General features: G+C 59.0%; 2 protein-coding genes across 2 annotated transcripts; one reads left to right on the top strand and one right to left on the bottom strand.

Moving 5' to 3' along the window:
• Positions 1–1,063: 1,063 nt before the first annotated feature.
• SYNGR4 (synaptogyrin 4) lies at positions 1,064–7,937 on the top strand. Its single transcript, XM_046680239.1, has 4 exons — positions 1,064–1,230; positions 6,175–6,412; positions 7,219–7,358; positions 7,704–7,937. Exons 1-4 carry the CDS (start codon positions 1,138–1,140, stop codon positions 7,935–7,937), a joined length of 705 nt encoding a protein of 234 aa, XP_046536195.1. The 5' UTR covers positions 1,064–1,137.
• Positions 7,938–11,044: 3,107 nt separating this feature from the next.
• On the bottom strand, positions 11,045–18,076 carry KDELR1 (KDEL endoplasmic reticulum protein retention receptor 1). The gene is made up of 5 exons (XM_046683840.1): positions 17,829–18,076; positions 17,076–17,176; positions 16,587–16,745; positions 13,058–13,310; positions 11,045–11,822 (listed from the first exon to the last, which is right to left on the bottom strand). The coding sequence occupies exons 1-5, from the start codon at positions 17,917–17,919 to the stop codon at positions 11,788–11,790; spliced, it is 639 nt and encodes a 212-aa protein (XP_046539796.1). The 5' UTR covers positions 17,920–18,076; the 3' UTR covers positions 11,045–11,787.
• Between the last annotated feature and the right edge of the window lie 1,675 nt (positions 18,077–19,751).

Here is a 19,751-nt window from a genome sequence, read left to right as displayed (position 1 = left end):
TGTTCGCGTGCTTCAAAGGGAAGGGGGCGGGGCGGGGGCGAGACTCTCGAGAGAGCTGGGGCGGGACAGGGCTCTCGCGCGCAGCTCGCTAACGGCGGGCGGCCCAACGTCCGCTGAGGCCACGCCCCCGCCCGCGCCCGCTCCAGAGTGGGCGGGAAAAGAGAGGGGGCGGGGATTGAGCACAGCCAATCAGCTGTGGAGAAACGAAAAGGCGGGAAAAAGCAGAACCAAAGGAATACCGAGGTGGCGCCAGGGACCAGGAGGGGAGGGTGGGCGGAAGGAAGAGCCGGCCTCCAGGTGACGCGGACCCGGCCTCCAGAGTAGGGGTGGCCCTTTGTCAGACAGCGTCACCCCCAAGCCCCACCACCCCATTCCACGTCCTTAGAGGGAAGACCCCGATTCTAAGAAGGTAGCCTGGCGCCGGGGCCGGCGTGCTGTTCTGAGGGGACAGTTCAGTTCTGAGCCCACGTTCCCCGCGCATCCGAGGCCTAGGCCCCCAGCGGAGGGGAACGCACTTTTAGGAAGACGGAGCTGACTTCTAAGAGGAGGCCCTGATTCCAAGGAAACAACCCCAAATCAAAGGACAGCCTAAAATACACCTGGGTCCTCCGTTATGGGTGCTGTCACCCCCAAACCGGAAAGGGATCCCCCTGGTCCAGAACTCCCGGAGGTTCTGATCTCCATCCTGGCACCCCCCTGATCCCTGGAAAAGGGATCACCCACTCGTGGTGTCTCCCAGAGAGGACACAGCCCTTAACGTGGACCCTCTGGCTGCTGGGTCAGCAACCCGACCCCAATATCCCAACTCTGTCCCCCCTTTTCTCCCAGGCCTGGGATCGCCTACCCCTGCACCCCACCACGGGACCCCTGGCAGCCCCCTCACCCTACAGTTTCCAAAGCCTGCGTTCCTGACTCCTGGGCCCCAGCAGCCCCTCACCCGTGCCCCCCATTCCTGGGAGCCCCCAGAAACCCCTTCCCCCTGTGTCTCTACCACTGGGACCCCCGGCAGCCCCTCCACCCGAAGCTGACCTCCCTCCACCGCCCTGTCTTGCAGCAGCCGAGCCCCAGGGTGGGCCTGGAGCCGCCCCCCTGGCCGGTGGCACCCAGCATCCCAGGCCCGGGAGCAGAGCAGCCGCCATGCACATCCCCGAAAGCCTGCAGGACCTGGCAGACAGCGAGGCCGTGCAGTTCCTGAAGAGGCCCAAGACCATCACGCGCATCTGCGCAGGGGTGAGGCCCTCCTGCGGCCCGACCTCCCCTCGAGGGGACAGGACGCAGGCATTGTCACCTCTCAGACCCAGTGCAGAGGGAGCGGGAGGCAGGAAGGGGCTGGAGGCGGGAAAAGAAAGCAGAAGGGAGCTGATGGCCCAGATAGCCTTTTACTGAGCACCTAACCGGAGGCCCTCGCTCTTCTGAGCGCTTAAGTCTCATGGGAAGAAACGGCCCTTCGAAGTCGATGCTCTGAGCCCCATTTAAAAAAAAAAAAAGAATGGGTTCTTTATTATTTTTTTATTGCAGTAACATTGGTTTATAACATTATATAATTTTTTTGTGTGTGAAGAAGATTGGCCCTGAGCTAACATCTGTTACCAATCTTCTTCTTTTTTTTTTTTCTCCCCAAAGCCCCCCAGTACATAGTTGTGTATCCTAGTTGTAGGTCCTTCTGGTTGTGCTATGTGAGACGCCGCCACAGCATGGCTCGATGAGTGGTGTGTAGGTCCGAGCCTAGGATCTGAACCCGGGACTGCCAAAGTGGAGCGTGCAAACTTAACCACTTAAGCCGGCCCCCCGAGCTCCGCCAGAGCCCACTCGTTTCCCACCTTGCAGGGAAGGGACTCGGCGCGGAGCCGGGGCTGGGCCTCTAGGAAGGAAGAGGGACATGGAGGTGGGAGGGGAACATGGAACGTGGACCTGAGACCCTGGCGTCGGTGGTGGCTGTGCGCCAGGCGCTGTGCCACGAGAGGGCTCCGCGTGCACTGCTTTAATCCTTACTGTATTCGTGAAGGGTCCAGACACCCGGGCTCCCATTCCCACTCAGCCCAGACTTTGCTGTGTGACCTTGGCCCAATCCCTGCTCCTCTCTGGACCTCAGTGCATGAGGTTAGTGCTGTGACTCTGGCTTTCACCTGTGCTGCCTCCATTGCTCTCCTTTGACAGAGCTGGAAACAGAGGCCCAGGGAGAGGACGAGACTGGATCAGGGTCATGGGAGTAGGTGGGGTGCCCGGGTCCTAATCCAGAGTGTCTCCTCCCTATGCCTTCTGGAACCCGTGGTCAGAGAAGGATCAGACAGGCCTGGCTTTGAATCCCGGCTCGGCCACGTGCTGTCCACGGAGGGGGACGTACACCCCGGTGCTCCGGGGCCAGTCCTGGCGTGAGCATCAGCAGCACCACCATTCCTACTCAAAAGCACCCCGTCCCGTTTGATGATTTACCCATCACCCTGTGTCTGTGTGACCTGGAGGAGGTGACTTGACTTCTCTGAACCTCTATACTGTCATCAGCAAAAAGATGGTGGGGTGCCCTGGTCGGAGGAAGGAGTGTTGTGAAAACGAAACGAGTTTATCCCTATAAAATGATGAGCCGGGGCCTGGCGAGTCCTAATCTTCCCTTGAATAGCAGTGATTATTGGGACGAATCAGGGCTTGTGAGCGAGGACAGAGAGGGGTTCCGGGGTCTGTGGTGATGGGGACAGTGTCCGTTGTTCTCACCCGGGGGAAGCGGGGAATTACGAATTCCACGTCCCAGTTCCAGGCCCCTCCCCACGACCATGTGACACGGGCGTCATTACCCCCGTTTGACCCCGGGGGAAACTGAGGCTCACAGAGGTGGAGTGACTTGCCTAAAGACATCACCCAGCTGGCGAGCGACTGGGAAGGATTCTAGCACCTCCGAAGCTCCGGAAGGAAGGGCGGGGGCCGGGGGGCGAGAGAGAAGGAGGCCCAGCTGGTGTGGGCTGGGGTGACGAAGGCAGAGGGCAGGGCCGCCGACTGGGCCAGACGTTTCGGTCACAGACTTTGCCCGCCGCCTCCACCCTCCCTCCCGCCCTCTCCTCCTTCCCCCCCTGGCCTGGCTCCTCGGTAGGGAGTCTCTGGGCAGCTGGTGCTCTTGTCCTGCTCCCTGCCGCCTGCCAGCTGGTGCCTTAACCGATTAATCTTTGCTCCCTCCCTGAGGACAGGCCAGGGAGGGCCTGGAAGGAGGTGGGACTCAGGCTTCGGAAGGCGAGGGTCCCCCTGGCCCAGCTGAGCCCCCTTCCCCTGTCTCCAGCACCCTGGGCTCGCGCCGCAGCCTGGGGTTTTCAGGGTGAGTGGACAGACAGCCCACAGGCCTGGAAGTCAGGAAGGCTGCATTCCGATCCCCCTCCACCGCTGACCGACCTTGAAAGGACGCTTTCCCTCTCTGGGCCGATCATGAGAACGACCGTCAGGGCCAGGCCCCCCACCCTTGGATGCCCCTTTTCGAAGCACCGAGACAGACTGGGAAACTGAGGCTCCAAGAGATGAGTGATTTGCCCAGGGCCACACAGCTGGCCGAGTCAGACGCATCTGGCTCTTTCCACTCCACCGTAATGACTTCGATCTGTCACCTGTGCAACAGAAATGACTTAGTAGCATCGACCACATGGGGCTGGTGCAAGGCTCCAGGGAGGTAGTGCGGGTAAAACGAATCTGGGCTCAAAGACGATCGATGGGGCCTTCCGGTCCTCGGCCTCGACCTGGCTCTGCCTCAGACCAGCAGGGCAAGGTGCTCCCCTTTTCTGGACCCGGTTCCTCAGCTCCGAAACAGGGGAGGATGTGAATCCCCTTGGAAAATGCTGAAGTGCTGGACCAAAAGAGGGACCCGTGGTTATTATTGTTATTATTATTATTATTATTATTCAGAGACAGCAATTAAGGCAAAGGGGAGAGGAGGATGGGCAGAGGCTGAAAAGTTTAGGGGTCCATCCTTTGCTTCCCCACCCCCACTCTGAAGGGCAGGGCAAGGGCGATTAGGGCCCAAGGTCATTCACTCCTTCAACATACATCTGCTGAGGTCCAATTTGGACCTGGGGGGCTGGAGTAGAGAGAAGGGTCCCATGAGGACCCTTCCAGGAGGAGTTCAAACTCTCCTGAACCCCTTCCCCTTGCCTAGCCCCCCGCTCCCCTCCCCAGCATCACCACATCCGAGCCATCACCAAGGCCAATTTCACGTCCCAGATATCACCGGGTTCCCCAGAGCTCTGAGCCCGGCCCAGGCCTCAGGACTCTGCCTGGACCCTCCCGACGGTCTCCTCTCTGATCTGTTGGCCTCTGGTCCTGCCCCCTCCGAGCCATCACGACCCTAGAGATTTGCTCTGACTCCCAGGTCTGAGCCCGGCCATCCTCTGCTCAGAGCCCTTCCGTGAGTAAAATCACATCCACGTAGGAAATTTCACTTTCCACGGCGCCCAAGTGCAGGCCCCTGGGTGTGGTGTGCGAGGCCTGCGAGGGTCTGGCTCCCGCCCGCTTTCCCAGCCTCGTCTCACACGGGAGCCTGCCAGTGAGGTCTCTCCCCATCCCAGAAGGAGCCGCGTTCTGCGGCATCTGGCTTTTGCACACACGGCTTGCCCGGCCTGGAATGCCTTTCCTCCTCTGCCTGCCTGAGAAACTCCTCCTTCTTTAAGGTGCAGCTCAGATCCCACCTTATTGCCTCCAAAATCCAGCCCCACGACTTCAGTTGCAGCTCAGACCTCGCCTCTCTCCCTGGCCCCAGGCCCCAGCCTCCCCTCTGGCTTCCGACCTCCAGTGCATCTCTAGTGGCCCCAGAGGGCTCTTCGTTCATCCAGAGTTGACCCTGACCCTCCCCTGCTCACAGCCCTCCCATGGCTCCCTATTGCCCTCCAGACAACCCCCACTCCTTAGCCTTTCTCACCCTGCAACCCTCCTTACAGGCGTCACGTCCTCCAGGAAGACTTCCTGGACCAACTCCCACTGCCCACCCCATACACACACCAGTTCCTTCCATATCTGGCATGGACCTTGCCACACTGCATTGTGACGGTCTGCGACAAATCATTGGGGCTTAGCATTTTCACTGAACTGCATGCCTAGGAACCCCTGCTCTCAAGGTGTCTGGTCCAGCCTGGGGCGGTAGAGCAGAGAGTTACAGCAGACTGGGGAGCCAGACAGCTTCGGTTCAAATCCAGGTGCTGCCGCTTACTAGCTGAGTGACTTTGGGCCATTCCTCACCCTCTCTGTGCCTCAGTTCCACTATCTAAAAAACGGGGCCGTGAGTCGTGCCTCCATTCTAGGGTGGTTAAAAGGATGACACGGGCGAGGGCTTGTGGAGCACTTTAGTGGCGTTTAATAAACAAACCCCGTGGAAGACAAGCATGGATGCAGACAGTCCTGCTACAGCGTGTCGCAGGCAGCGTGCATGGGCGAGAGGAACGGGGCTGTCCTATCAGTGGTTGTATTTGCTTTCTTAAAAAAAGGCAAAATGGTAATATGGTAATGTTTATTAGATCCTGGGTGTTTGTCACACGTCCCTCCGTATATTTCTGTGTTTTTGGAATATTTCACAGATTTATTTTTAAAGATGGATGGGAATTAGCCAAGCCGGGAGCGGGGAGGAAGTTGCAGGCAGAGGAAGAGCTTAGAGGCCGAGAGAATACTCATGGTGGCAACCACTTATTGAGCTCGTCCTGTGTCCCAGGCACGGTGCTAAGCGTTTCATATTGGTACCTGGGTTTGGCGGCAGGTGCCCGATTGGGGCGGCAGAAGGGGAGTCTGGGGCGAGGCAGAGGTGAGTGGGGAGAGAGGGATTAAAAGAGCAAAGAGAGCAGAGACCACGCAGGGTCTCAAAGGCCAGGCTGAGGGGCTGGCACTGTGTCCCGGGGTGCTAGGGAGCCAGGGGGGGCTGTGAGCCGGGAGGGGCAGGGTGTGGAAAGACCCCTCTGGGGCCCGTGTCGGGGATGGGCGGAGGGGCCAGGGAAAGAGGCCTGAGCTAGGATAGAGAAGAGGGGTGAGGGGCAGCAGGAGGGACGGGGCTGGAAGGCTCTGAGGCTGTGCCAGGAAGGAAGGGGCCAGAACGGCCCAGCGGGTTTGCGGCAGGGCCCACCGTCCGTCCGCAGGTGGGGGAACCCGGGAGGATGCGCGGGTTGGGGGAGATGCTGAGCTGCGCTCCGGCCCCTGGGCACCATCCTCCTGCTTCCGCAGATCTTTGCCCTCATCATCTTCTCCTCCCTGCTGACCGACGGCTACCAGAACAAGACTGACTCATCGCAGCTCCACTGCGTCCTCAACAGCAACAACACGGCCTGCAGCTTCTCCGTGGGGGCCGGCCTCCTGGCCTTCCTCTGCTGCCTGGCCTTCCTCGTCCTGGACGCCCACGAGGGCCGCATCGCCAGCACCCGCTTCAAGTCGGCCTTCCAGCTCCTGGACTTCATCCTGGCTGGTGAGCACCCCCCTCCCCGGGAACGCCCGCCCAGAGCTGCCCCTGCTCCTCCTCCCGGCCCTCCCTGGCTCCCCCAGGTCCCCAGGACACCGCCCTCCCCCACCCAGCCGGCCTCTGACTGTCCTCCACGCTTGACCCAAAGCTGTGTCCCTCCCTTCTGCACCTGCTGTCTCCTTCCGAGGAATTGTCACTCGTCCTTTAGACTCAGTGTCAGGGTCACCTCTTCTGACCCCCGGGCTAATTCTAGAAGCTTCCCTCCTGGCTGGAGTTTTCTTCGCATTCACCTCCCTCCCTCAGAGAACATTTCTTGAAAAGCCACCTGGTGGCAGGAGGTGGGGTTCGGAGCACAGAGCCAGACAGACCCGGTTTGAAGTCCCAACTCCGGCGTCTCCTTGCTCGGGGCAGCTTGAGCGGGTCCCTCCCCATCTCTGAGCTCCAGGAGAAGGTGGGATGAAAGCGCCCACCTGGCAGGGTCTTTCCGAGGATGAAACGAGAGAGACTAAGTCTGTAGCGACGTTGGCATTTCCTGGGCCTGGAGCCAAGGGCTCCACGTGCCTTGTCTCATTTGTTCCTCAGCACCTTCCCCCGAGGAGTTAAGTCCTGTTCGTGTTCACATTTTACAGAGGGGGGAAACTGAGGCTTGAGGAGGGTGTGTAACTGGGCCCGCAGCTGCTGAGTGGCAGATCCAGGCCTCAAAGCAAAATCTCATCACCTGATAGAGCCCCAGCCGCACCCTGTCCACACCCCAGCAGTCCTTCCTAAGCCGGCTCTCTCTCTGCCCCTCTTCTCTCCTTGTGACCCCACAGTCCTCTGGACAGCCGTCTGGTTCGTGGGTTTCTGCTTCCTGGCCAACCAGTGGCAGCATTCGCCACCCAAACATTTCCTCCTGGGGAGCAGCAGCGCCAAGGTGGCCGTCACCTTCGCTTTCTTCTCCATCCTCATCTGGGTGAGGACAAGCCGCCTCCCCAGGCGCCCTCTGCCTCCGCCGGGAGGGGCTGGAACAGCCAGAACAGTCCACTGTCACTGAGCTCCCCTGGGAGTTGGGGGGTGGTCCTCCCGGGGTCTCAGCCAGCCCCTTCCACGCCGTTGGGTAAATTGGAAGGAAGCTGCCCCCTCTCTGAGCAGACGCAGAGACGCAGCCCAGCATTAGGCCTCGAGCCGAGAGCCCGGGTCCAGGGAGCAGCGGGCACAGCCACACCCTGCGGCTCCCTCCCAGGCCCGTCCCCAGCCCGGCCCCCTCCTGCCCTGCCCAGCCCAAGCCGGCCTGCAGCATGCCCTTCTCTGCCCACAGATATTCCAGGCCTACCTGGCCCTCCAGGACCTCCAAAATGACGCTCCGGTCCCCTACAAGCGCTCCCTGGATGAGCGCGGCGTGGTGCTGACCTCCCTCTCCCCGCCCTCTGCTGCCAGCCCTGTCAACACGCCCAGCCCGGACCCCCACAACCTGAGTTATACAGGCTCCAGCCTGTCCCCCTATCTGAGCACCCCAAAGGTCCCTCGCCTCGCTATGATGCCCGACGACTAGGCATCCTCATCCACAGCAGTAAAGACATAATCCTCCCTCCAGAAGGGTTTCTGAGAACAGCTCTCTGTCCCTCTCGTGTCTGTTCTTCTCTGGTCCCTTCAGTGGCCCGGGGTGGTGAGAAATCCCACACGGTCATCTCAGGGGTCTCGGCACTGGGTCACACTTCCATGCCGCCTCCTGGACCCTCTATCTGGGGACCACCGTGTTAGTGACAGATGAGAGGTGGTGACAGGAAGGAAGGGAGCCCTTCTCCCAGGCCTGTGTGTGTCACACACCGAGCCCTTTCCTCCTCACACTGGCCGTGCGAGGGCGGTACGAGGCACCCCATCGTACAGTGGAGGAAGCTCGAGTTCAGAGAGACAAAACGCTTCCGCCCACGGAGACAGCGCTGAGAACAGGGGCCAACACTGCCACCAGCCCTGTCCCTGACGCCAAAGCCCTTCCCTCACCCCAGTGACAAGGGACTCAACTCACAACCACGCCCCGTGAGGAGTCGTTGAACGAACAGGCGATGGAAGTGCGTGAATGAGGTCCAGGGAGATCCTTGTCGCAAAATATTTAAACCACCTTGGGGAAGAGGAAGGGGTTTCATTCGAGAATCCCGAGGGTGGTCGGCGACATGTGCACAGGCCTGTAGGGGCCGAGCAGGTAACCCGGTGGCTGAAGCGCCCATTAAGGGAGCGGTGGGGACAGGGGCCGTGTCCGGGAGGGGCCGCCTTCACTCAGCACCCAGCATCCAGCACTGCGGGCCTGGGGCGTCTAGACCAGCACTGTCCGGTTGAAATGTAACGTGAGCCACGGCGGACAGGATTTCAAATCGTCTAGTTGTCACATTAAGAAAACTAGAGCGAAACAAGTGAAAATAATTTTCATACATTCTATTCAACCCAATCTATCCAAAACACGATCATTTCAGCATGTCATCAATGTGAAAATTATTAATGAGGACAGCACATCTCAATTGGGACTCGCCATATTTCAAGTGCTAATGGTCACCTGCAGCTAATGGCCACCCTATTGGACAGTGCGGCTCTAGAATCTTCTGGCTGTTCTGGAACAACTGGACATCTGTTTCTTTTTATGGGGAATTCGTTGGCAAGGAATTAAAAAAAAATTTAATGTTTTGCAGGCCAAAAAAAACGGACCCACACAAGGGTCGCAGTGGCCTGCAGAGCATTTGTTTACGAACTGGACAAAGGGGTACAAGTTATGGGGGGGGCAAATGTGGGTGCTGTGGTCCCCTCTTGGAGGCCTCCTGTGTGGCAGGCCCGGGGCTCAGTTCTGGGGGCACGGAAATAAACAGGTCGTCGTCCCTGTGGGCATGGGGAGAAAGGGCAGCAGTGGAGTGGCGTGGGCTGCGTCCGGGCACGGGAAATGGGAGGAATCCAGGCTGTCATGTCACCCTGTCACCAGCTGGATAACCCGGGCGCGCCACTTAGTCTCTCTGGGCCCGAGTTGTGTTGGCTATAAAATTAGACTCGGACCAGACTGAGATCGACGGTTTTGAGACTGCGTTCAACCAGGGGCCACCTCCCACCCCATATCACGCTCCTGCGTTTCCGTAGCCGCCTTCCGGGCAAAACTCCTCTAAACAGAAGGCGCCCTGGCTTCAGAGAAAGAAAGAAAAAACAGTTGATAAACCCCGCCGCGGTGGTTAAACACACAGGCTCCGGGGTCAGGAAGCCCGGGCACAAACCCCACCTCTACCACTTGCCCCTCTAAGTCTGGGCTTCCTCCCCTGCAAAGCACCCCCTCTTCAGGGTGCTGTGAGGGTCCTGTGGGCTCGTCCGTGCAATGCACATTGCCTGGCACTTAGGAAATGCTCGGGAAACGCCAGCTGCCTGCCTCCAGAAGCTTCCAGAGCCATCCTACAGGAGAACTGGAGGCAGTTAAGGAGGGTCTTAGTAGCTATCTAGAGACTCTATATCAGGGGTCAAAACTCCAGAAGCTGGGGGCTGCCCCGTGGCGTAGTGGTTAAGTTCTGCGCACTCCACTTTGATGGCACGGGTTCGCAGGTTCAGATCCCAGGCGTGGACCTGCACCACCTGTCAGCCATGCTGTGGCAGGCATCCCCCATATAAAGTGGATGAAGTTGGCACAGATGTTAGCTCAGGACTAATCTTCCTCAGCAAAAAAAAAAAACAAAAAAACTCCAGGGGCCAGACTGATGGTGTAGTGGTTAAGTTCACTTGCTTTGCTTTGGTGGTCCAGGGTTTGTGGGTTCAGATCCCGGGTTCAGATCCCAGGCGCAGACCTACGCACTGCTTAACAAGCCATACTGTGGCAGCTGTCCCACATACAAAGTGGAGGAAGATCGGCACAGATGTTAGCTCAGGGCCAATCTTCCTCAAAAAAAGAAAAACGAAAAAAAAACTCCAGAAGCTTACAAGGACCAGGCAGGTAATGCAAGAAGAGGAAACAGACCAGGTGGGAGGCCAATCTGGAGGGAGACATGGGAAATATTTCACTTTTCTTTTAACTCTACCAAACAAAAACCAAAAACAACAGCGTCAGCTCAATAATAAATGGGAACAACCCCTCAGCCAAGTCCCAGGGACCGTGGTGGAAAGCTCACATCCCATCCATTCAGCTCCAGCCATCTGTTGTCACCCAGAAACGAGGACCTGGCATTGTCAGATTGATGGATTTTTTTTCATGAGAAGCCAGAAATTCAGAATTTAATGTGAAAATCTGGTTTTTAAAGGCTGGCAACCAATTCCCTCCCCCCCCCCTTTTTTTTTTTAAGAAAACAGAGTGGAGCAACAAAATGCCAAATGAGGGTGTGACGGGGGGTGGCCATTGGTGACCTCCCAAACGCACGCTTTTGAAGGTCTTCTGCAACCCTGTGATTCAGGAGAACGGTCAGGGAAGTTTGGTGCCAAGATGAGAATCTTCGAGATTTTTTTTTTGTCCAAAACGTCATCCCCAGTGGAGCTGGGAGGAGTCAGGGTGCAGCCAAGAGTCTCAGGAAGGCCAGTCTCTCATCTTCCTGCTCCTCCCAGACCTCTGGTGGCCCAGGGACGGTGGATGGGATAAAGCAGAAGCGGAGACGGGGGCCGGGGCAGGACCCCACCAACGCCAAAGAGAGAAGGCAAGGAGTCGCGAAAGAGAGGCATCGTTTTCCTCGGTTTATTTCAAGAGAACAAAGAATCAATCATCCTTTCTGTACAAAAACATGGCGGTAGAATCACGGGGACCCTCAGGCCAGCCCCGTTCCCATGCCCGGCCCCCCTTGTTCCCCTAAATTGCCAAAAAAAAAAAAAAAAAAAAAAATGAGGACAAGACCAAAAGTCCAAAACTCTGGAAAAAAGTTATTATGAAAAATGAGGGGAGACCTTCCCCCCCCAACCCAGAAGTTTGGGGGAGCAGGAGGCTGTGTTCACGGCCACGGTGGGAGGCTGGGAAGGCGGGTGTCGGCAGATTTAGTGTTTGGCAACCAGTGGGGCTGGGGGAGTAGGATCTGGAAGGGGTCTGAGGAGCTCAGGGCAGGGAAAACATCTCCGACCCTGCCCGGCCCCACGGGCCCCTCAAAAACAGTTTATAAAAATGGGGACCAGAGAGTAGAAGAGAAAGGAGTCATCAGAATCAAAAGCTCAAGAGTGGAAAGATTTTTTTTTTTCTTCTTCTTCTTCTCTAAAAGGCAAAAAACTACAAACAGCCTAGGTCCTGAACTGCCCAAGGCGTGGGTCCTCCCCCGCCCCCTGAAACTCGGCAGGAGCCGGGATGGAGAGCGGGGAGAGGCTGGGTGTTTAAAAAGTCACCCCTGGACGGGAAGGCTCTTCGTCTTCGGTTGCCTTCCTCTGCCTCCCGCTGCTGCTGGGCTGCCGAGGAGGGACGGCGAGGACCAGGGTTACGCCGGCAAGCTCAGCTTCTTCCCCTTTAGGACTGTGAGGAGGCAGGGGGACAGGCGTTACCTTGGGACCCCGGTGGAGGGGAGGGCTTCCCATTCCCAGAGCAGGCGCGTGGATGCTGGGCCAGACAGAGATGCGAGGGGGGTCAGCCCTAGGACCCCAAGCTATCAACTGGGGGGAGCGGCTTGAACTCCTAAGGGGTGGGGCTGGGGGTGCCCTAGTCTCGTCCCAGGGGCTGAGCAACGGAGGCAAGAGGAGGCCCCATTTCTCCTGGTGCTGGTGCTCCTCCCCCACCTGGAAGGGCTCTTGGGCTAGAGGCAGGGCATGGGGGTCAGAGGGTCTGGGAGGGCTGCCCGGGCAAGACCACCCCCTCCCGCCCTCCCAGCCTCAATCCTCAAGGGCTTTGGGCTGCCTCCAGGTCCCTGCCCGCCTGTCCCCTCTTTCCTGACCCACGCCTACTTTCTCAGGTCCCTGCTTCAGTCAGCATCTCCTCAAAGAGGCTGCCCTCCCCTCCACAGCTGTTCAGGGACACGCCCCTGGTTTCTGTCACAGCCCTTCTCACGGTCTGCGACCATCTCTCTCTTTCCTTGTTTATTCGCCGTCTCCCCCCGACAGAACATAAGGGGAGAGCAGGGCTGCGTCCACCTTTCCTCCTACTGCTGCCTCCCCAGAGCCTAGCGCCTGGCCGGGGACACGGCAAGTGCTCAATAAATTTGTTGGCTGAATGAATGAATGAATGAATGAACGAATGGGCCTGAGTCCCAGAGAATGAGAACAGAGACCAACCGACAGAGGGAAGACCCTCCCTTCTCTGAGCACTGCTGGCACTGGGGAGACAGGAATTCTAGACTTTTTCCAGGTGTGAGACTGAAAAACTGTGGATCTGGAACCACGGGGCAGGAAGAGAGCTCAGGACAAATTCCGAAAGGGCAAAAGTCAGAGGCCACCCCAGCCTCTCTCTTTGTCTTGTCTTCTCCTCCCGCAAATGCCCGGGGGGCCCAGGAGAGGGACCCTGGTCTGTGGGCTGGAGGGAGAAAGCAAGCAACGCTGTGAGGGATCATCCCTCAGAGAGACACGGGGTGAAGGAGAGCAACTCCTGGGTCCTGGGGAGGCAGGGGGCGGAGGTCTGAACTGCTGGGAGGGCAGTGGGCCCGGGACCCCAGAAGTGGGAGAGGAAGCCCCCACCCCCTTGAGTGACACAGGGCTGAGGGGACGGAGCCCAGGCCCGGGGAGGGCGGGATGGGAGGCAGCAGCCATCGCGCCGGCTACCTTTGGTGATATAGAGGTAGAAGAAATCGCAGTAGAGGACCGTCTGGACCAGGCCGGCCACGATGGCGATGAGGTCGAAGAAGCCCTCGAAATGATAGCGCCAGATCCAGTTGAAGAGATAGAGCGTGCGGTAGACGCCCAGCGCGAACAGGTAGTGGCTGGTGATGGTCTCCGCCTCGCCCGTCTTGCTCACCATGAACAGCTGCGGCAGGATGGCCACCGACTCCAGGTAGATGGAGAAAGTCCAGAGGATCTGCAGGGGGCGCCAGGGAGCGGGGCGGAGGGCAGGACGAGGCGGGAGGGGACAGGGCAGGAGAGAAGGCAGAGGACAGCGTCACGGTCACACACACAGCGATGGCGGAAAGAGAACGGGGACAGCGATGCCTCCGGGGCGGCGCACTGTGTGCCAGACACCGCTCTGCCGGGCCACGTGTGTTCTCTCATGTCATTCTCACGACGACCCCACAGGAGGGAGGCGCTGTTATCAGCATCCCCATTCTACAGAGGAAACAGGCCCAGAGAGGGTGAGGGCCTTGCCCGAGACCGCAGCAGAGCTGGGATTCGAACCAAGGGTTCGGGAGTCGGTGCTCACCGGTACTTTGCCTTTATGCCTCTCCAAAAGGCGGACCAGGATGGAATCTTGGCTCTGAGACTTCCCTTCCAGGAGACCCAGATTCTCCGGGCCTCCACTTCCTTAACTCTAACATGGGGATGACTTTCCTGCCCTCGTAGGGGCGACATTCAATGTGTAATCTTCAGAGACATAAATCAGACTATGTCACTCCCTAGCTTAAAACTCTCCAGTAGCGACTTCTTATCATAACCAGAGTAAAATCCAAATTCCCAACCTCGACCTTCAAGGCCCTCTCCCATACAGCCTCATCTCCTACTCCCTCCCCAAACTCTCAGGGCTGCAGCCACCCAGGCCTTCTATCTGTTCCTCCAACACGCCACGCTCTTTCCTGCCCCAGGGCCTTTGCACTTGCTATTCTCTCAGCTCCTCCCCTGGTTTCTCACATTCTGCCTCTTCTGCCTCCTTCCAGCCTCAGCTCCTCAGTCACCTCCTGAAAGAGGCCTTCCCTAACCATCCTCCCCCCAGGACTGTCACTTTGCCCCGTCTTATCTCCTTCCTGGCAGCTCTCACCAGAATGTTAAGCGGGAACGTGAGGCCCAGGATCCTATGACTTAGTCACCCCGTGGCCCCAGCACCTGGCACAGTGCCCGGCACATATTCAATGCCTGAATGAATGAATGGGTGAACAGGAGCGAGCTCCCCATGTGCTTGTCATGGGCCACCACGGAGGGAGCATCGACAACCATCTCTCGTGAGCAGGATGGGGCATCGTGGGAGGGGGGAGAAGAGACTGCAGACATCTGTCGGCCCCTTTTCAGTTCTCAGCTCCCTGAAAGTCCCACCTGGGGCAATCTGTGATCTGTAGACGCACCGAAACCTCCCCTCAGAGAACAAGCCAGGTGGCAGGTGTGGCTCCTCCTCAGCTGTTCTGGTTTGTGGGAAGGAAGTGGGGACCATGACATATTCATAACAACTCAACGCTTATGCAGCATTTATTACATCCAAGACACTGCTCCACACGCCTATGGGTATTAACTGGCTCATGCCTTAACCCTATGAGCCAGGTCCTACTGTTACACCCATTATACAGATGAGGAAACTGAGGCCCAAGGTCACGCAGCTCAAATGCGGGTAGAAACAGATTCCCACCCAGGCAGCTGGACTCCAGGGTCTGCTCCCATAGTCTCTCAGAATCCTCCAGGGAGGGTCTTAGCAAGTCAGGGTAGCTGACACTCTCGGGAAACGTACCCATTCAGGTGACACACACCCAGCTGTTACCCCTGGGGTCACCCTTGGGGAACAGAATCATGACATAAGAGGAGGTGGAAGGTCACGTTTTCAATGCGTTTCCTTTATCTATTCCTGATCTCTGGATTTTTAAAGAATAGCTTTCTTCCATGATTAAAAAGTCATTGTTTTTAGCATGCACCAATTAATAGCACGGGCTTTGAAAGCAGGCGGCCCTGAGTTCAGATCCTGTGAGTTCTCCCCTCTGAGCCTCACCTTAGTCCTCCAAGAAATGGGGATGAGGACGACTGCTTCCCGGGGTGGCCGAGGGGTCAGACGGGATGATGGCACATTTAGAATGGCCAGCTCGGAGCCAGACACACAGTCGACGCCAATACTTTGCACAAGTGACTTCCCTCTTCTGAATGAGGGAACGGCAAAAGCTGGAGTCAAGAGGCCTGAGTTCTGGTCCAGCCTCTTCCACCTAAAGCAAGCCCCACTGCCTCCCCCAGCCTCAGTCTCCCCATCTGCAAAACGGGCTGGCTGGGGGGAGCGCTCTGGGCAAGATGGGGATGATGATATGTTTGCAAAGCTTGGGGTCTGGAGCCAAGCACGGGCTTCCCTCCACGGCATAGTGCGGTCTCCCTCTGATATTTCTGGGACCCATGGGCCAAAGTCACCCTCTGTCAGATTGGTCCGGCCTGCAGGGGGCTTTTAGAAATCTATTTTGAATCTGCGGCCAAAATTTTAAGATCTTGCAGGAAAACTCCTAAACATGGCTTCTGTTGAAAACATCAGCACGTCTGGCCACTCAGGGCCAGCTTCCCACAAGGCTCCCCTGAATTTGATCCCCGCCAGGCCCCAGGAGGCTAGAGAGCATAGACTTTGAGCACAGGCCCTCTCGAAATTCCTCCCAGGAATTTGTACAAGTCCCACCAGAATGCCATGCAATCACAACCACGACACCTAACATCTCGGAGTAAAAGTACCAGCATGGCACAAAACACTTCGGTCCGTGAACAAGCACGGGCACAGCACCTCCCAGCTGGTGCCAGACACTGCTTTACCAGCATCTACCCCCATTAGAACCCTAGGAAGTGGGAATTGGTTGTCCCCATTTTACAGATGAGGAAACTGAGGCACAGAGAAATTACCTGACTTGTCCAGAGCCCCACAGCTGCTGAGTGGTAGAAGCAGGCCTGAAATCCCCACTTTCCGGTTCCAGAGTCTAACCACTAGGCCATGCTGCATAACCTCAGTAAACCCGCACCAGGACCTGATCTCGACTTTACAAAGGGGGCACAGAGAGGTCAAGGCACATGCCCAAGGTCACGCTAATCGAAAGGAGCAGATCTGGGATTCAAATCCAAGTAGGCTGGCTCCACAGCCCCCGTTCCCAACTCCTGAGCTATCCATTAGGTCGACGACCTTGGATGAGCCATTTAGACTGCCTGTGCCTCAGTTTCCTCATCTGTCGAATGGGGCTGCTGTGAACAGGAAGGAGTTAATGTAGGTGCGACGCTGAGAGCAGGGTCTAGCACAGAGTGGGTGTTGCTGCTGTCACATTAATATGATCCGACCCCAGAGCCTGTGTGCTGAAATCGCAGGTCCCAAAATAAGGAAGTTCGAGCAAACTCTGCAAAAGCAAGCCTTTGAGAGGGTCCACTGTCCATAGCCGCCCTGCCACAGCCCATCCCGCCACTACAGGCACCCTGCCAGGTCGCCTACCTCCAGAGGGGTAAAGTCATGGTTGACCAGGAACGCCAGGATGGCCGTGGGAACAACGAGGAACTCCACCCGGAAGGTATCATGGTTCCCATCATAAGTGGCTTTGAACTTGCTGTAAATCATCCAGACTGTGGTGAAGGAGCAGGCGATGTAGACCACCTGTCGAGAGGAATGAGGAGGAGGGCGCTTCTGCTCAGAACGCGGGGCCTGTGCTCCTAACAGGCGTGGGCCCAAGAGTCCTGGCCCCCAGCCCCTCCTCCCTCAGACCCGCGGGTCCGGGCCCCAGCCCCCCCCCCCCCAACCCCGCGGGCCAGCCCCAGCCCCCCCCCCCTCAGACCCGGGAGTCCAGCCCCCCGCCCCTCCTCCCTCAGACCCGGGAGGCCAGGCCCCCTGCCCCTCCTCCCTCAGACCCCGGGGTCCAGCCCCCCGCCCCTCCTCCCTCGCACCCTCCCCTGGCTCTGGGAGGCCGGCGGTGGGGTAGAGCGGTACCTTCATGCACGTGTTGTAGAGGGAGATGTAGTTGGTGAAGAGGTCCAGGTAACGGGCAGTGAACACTACAGCAAACAGGACCTGGCTCTTCCCCGAAATCCCTGTGGTCCAGAGAGAGAGACGGGAGGCTGGGGGTGGGCTGCATGGGGAATAAGCCAAGGCCCAGCGCCTAGGACGAATCTGGAGACCACTTTGGAGAGCAGCTGTCCCCAGAGGCCTCCCCAGCCCGCCCGGCCGGAGCAGGGCCCTTTCCCACGGCCCACAGCCAGGGGGCAGCCCGGCCCCGGAGCTACTCCAGCCCGTGGCTCTGTCCCAAGCTAGGCCTCACGGCCACCCCCGGTCCCCTCGGGGTCCTCCGACACTCCAGACCCAAAGTGGGGCCTCGGGAGGACCCCACTTAACCTCAGCCCCTCAAAACCGGTTGCTTCCTCTCTGCTCTCTTCCTGGCTGCCACAGTCCACGTCACCAACTCCCAGCCACCTCCCTGCCTGCCACAGCTCCCTGTTCCCAGTCCCGGAACCGGGGGGCCGCCCAGATAGGGGCTGGAGAAGGCTGAATTGGGGGCCTGGAGTCACCCCCACCAAACTGTATGCACCCCCAGTCTGGGAAAGGGAGCTGACCCCCTGGTAACCCCGGACCTGAAGGGGGATCCCCAGCAAGCAGTGGGAAGAGGGACCTGTCCTCCTAGTGCCTCCAAACCCTTCCCCGAGTCCTGGGATGTCCCCCCTTCTCCCGCCCCGGTGGGCGTCTCACCGGCACACGAGCGGGACTTCCAGATTTTGAGCAGTAGCAAGATGATGGCTAGGAGGTGGGAGAGGTCTCCCAGGAATCGGAAGAGATTCATGGTTGGGGGGCGTCTGGCAGGCTGGGCTGGAGGGAGGCAGGCTGACGGGGGGCTGCCCCCCGCGGCTGCTGTTCTGGCCGGGCGGCTGAGCCGGGGGCGGGAGAGGGGCCCTCAGGTGGGCTCCGCTCCGGGGAGGGGGCTCTGGGAGGGGGAGCCGAGGCCGGAGCTGGCGGCCGAGCAGGAGCTGGGAAGAGGGAGGAGGGCGGGGGGGGGGGGGGGTCCGGGCCGGGAGGCCCCGCCCCCGGGGGCGGGGTCCCGGCTCTCCGGCGCCCCCTACGCCGCACCTCCCGGCTCGCAGAGTGCGCGCTGAATGCACCCCCAACGCCGCCTCCTAGGAACTTGCGGGGTCTCTGGGATTTGAAACTCTCAAGTCCGGCACCTGCTTCCCCAGGCAGTCGGTGCCTCTGGAAGGGTCGCAGCCCAGCCGCCCAGCCTCTGCCCTTGACAGGGATTCAGGAGGCTGGTCTCTGAGCTTTAAAAACTCCAGACAAGGACCCAGAGGCGGGGCTGCCAGCTTCTGTTCCTTTTCAGGGGCCTCCAGCTCCAACCCACCCAAAAGACAAGAAAGCAGCCCCCAGCCCCTCCCTCAGACTCAGGAGCCTAGGCCCCCAGCATCTTCCTCCCCCAGGACCCAGGAGTCCGGCCCCCCAGCCCCTCCTCCCTCAGACCCTGGTGTCCAGGGCCCCAGCCCTATTCTTTCTCAGAACCAATAGTCTGGTCCCTTAGCCCATCCTCCCTCAGATGCAGGAGTTCGAGCCCCCTTCCTTGGGACTTAGGGTCCCACCTCAACCATCTTGTGTCTCAAGCATCCTAGCCCCAGGAATCTACATCCACAATCCCTTCCTCTCTCTGGGACCCACAAATTCAGGCCCCAAGTCTCCTGTTTTACAGGAATGTGAGCCTTCACCCTTGCTCTCCCAGACCCTGGCACATGTGCGCCCGCGCGCGCGCACACACACACGCACCCCCACTCCTGGCCTCCACCCTCCGGAGCCTAGGTGTCCTGCGCCACAGCCCATCCCAGCACGTTACAGAAGTGCTGGGTCCGGCTTCTCTAGGAGGAGGGGCAGGAGCTGGGCAGCTGGCCTTGAGGGACCCTCTAGGGGGTCAGGCTGTGTCTAGGAGGGGGCAGACACTGCCTTCCTCCTAGATGTTTGAGTACCTATGGGTGATGGAGGCCAGGGGCCCTCAATAAAAGAAGGGGTATGGAGGTATTGTTTTCCTCAGAGGGCTGGATGGACTGGGTTCCTGAGGGTGACATCCGTGAATCTTGGACTCGTGAGCCCCTGAGGGTGTTTTGTGCTGAGGGGGTCAGGTTGTCTGAGTGTCTAAAAGGAACTCGGGCCTGGATTATTGGGTACCAATGGAGAAGGAAGCCAGAAGCCTGGACTCCTGTGTCTGAGGGAGGAGGCGCTGGGGGCTGGAGGGGGTCTGAGGGAGGAGGGGGCGGGGGGCCTGGACCCCTGGGTCTGAGGGGGGGGGGGCAGGGGTGCGGCGGGGGGAGGAGGGGCTGGGGGCTGGGCTCCTGGGTCTGAGGGAGGAGGGGCCGAGCACCTGGAGTCCTAGGTCTGAGCAAGGAGGGGGCGGGGCCTGGACTCCTGGCTCCTGGGGGAGGAGGGGTCTGGGGATTGAATTTCTGGGTCTGAGGGAGGAGGGGGCTGGGAGCCTGGACTCCTGGCTTCAGGATGGAGACCTAGTTTGCAGGCCTGGCCTTCTGGAGCAATAGAACCCAAAGGATGGGTCCAAGCAAGGGGGAGACCGAAGTCCGGGAATGGCCTCCTGCTTCTTGGCCTCAAAGTCGGGAGGGGGCAGAGGGCAGCACTACCCCCCCA

The sequence above is a fragment of the Equus quagga genome, chromosome 13, assembly GCF_021613505.1.
Source record: "Equus quagga isolate Etosha38 chromosome 13, UCLA_HA_Equagga_1.0, whole genome shotgun sequence".
NCBI lineage: Eukaryota > Metazoa > Chordata > Mammalia > Perissodactyla > Equidae > Equus > Equus quagga.
The sequence above is the reverse complement of the archived record's forward strand: the minus strand, read 5'-3'. Positions and strand labels throughout refer to the sequence as shown.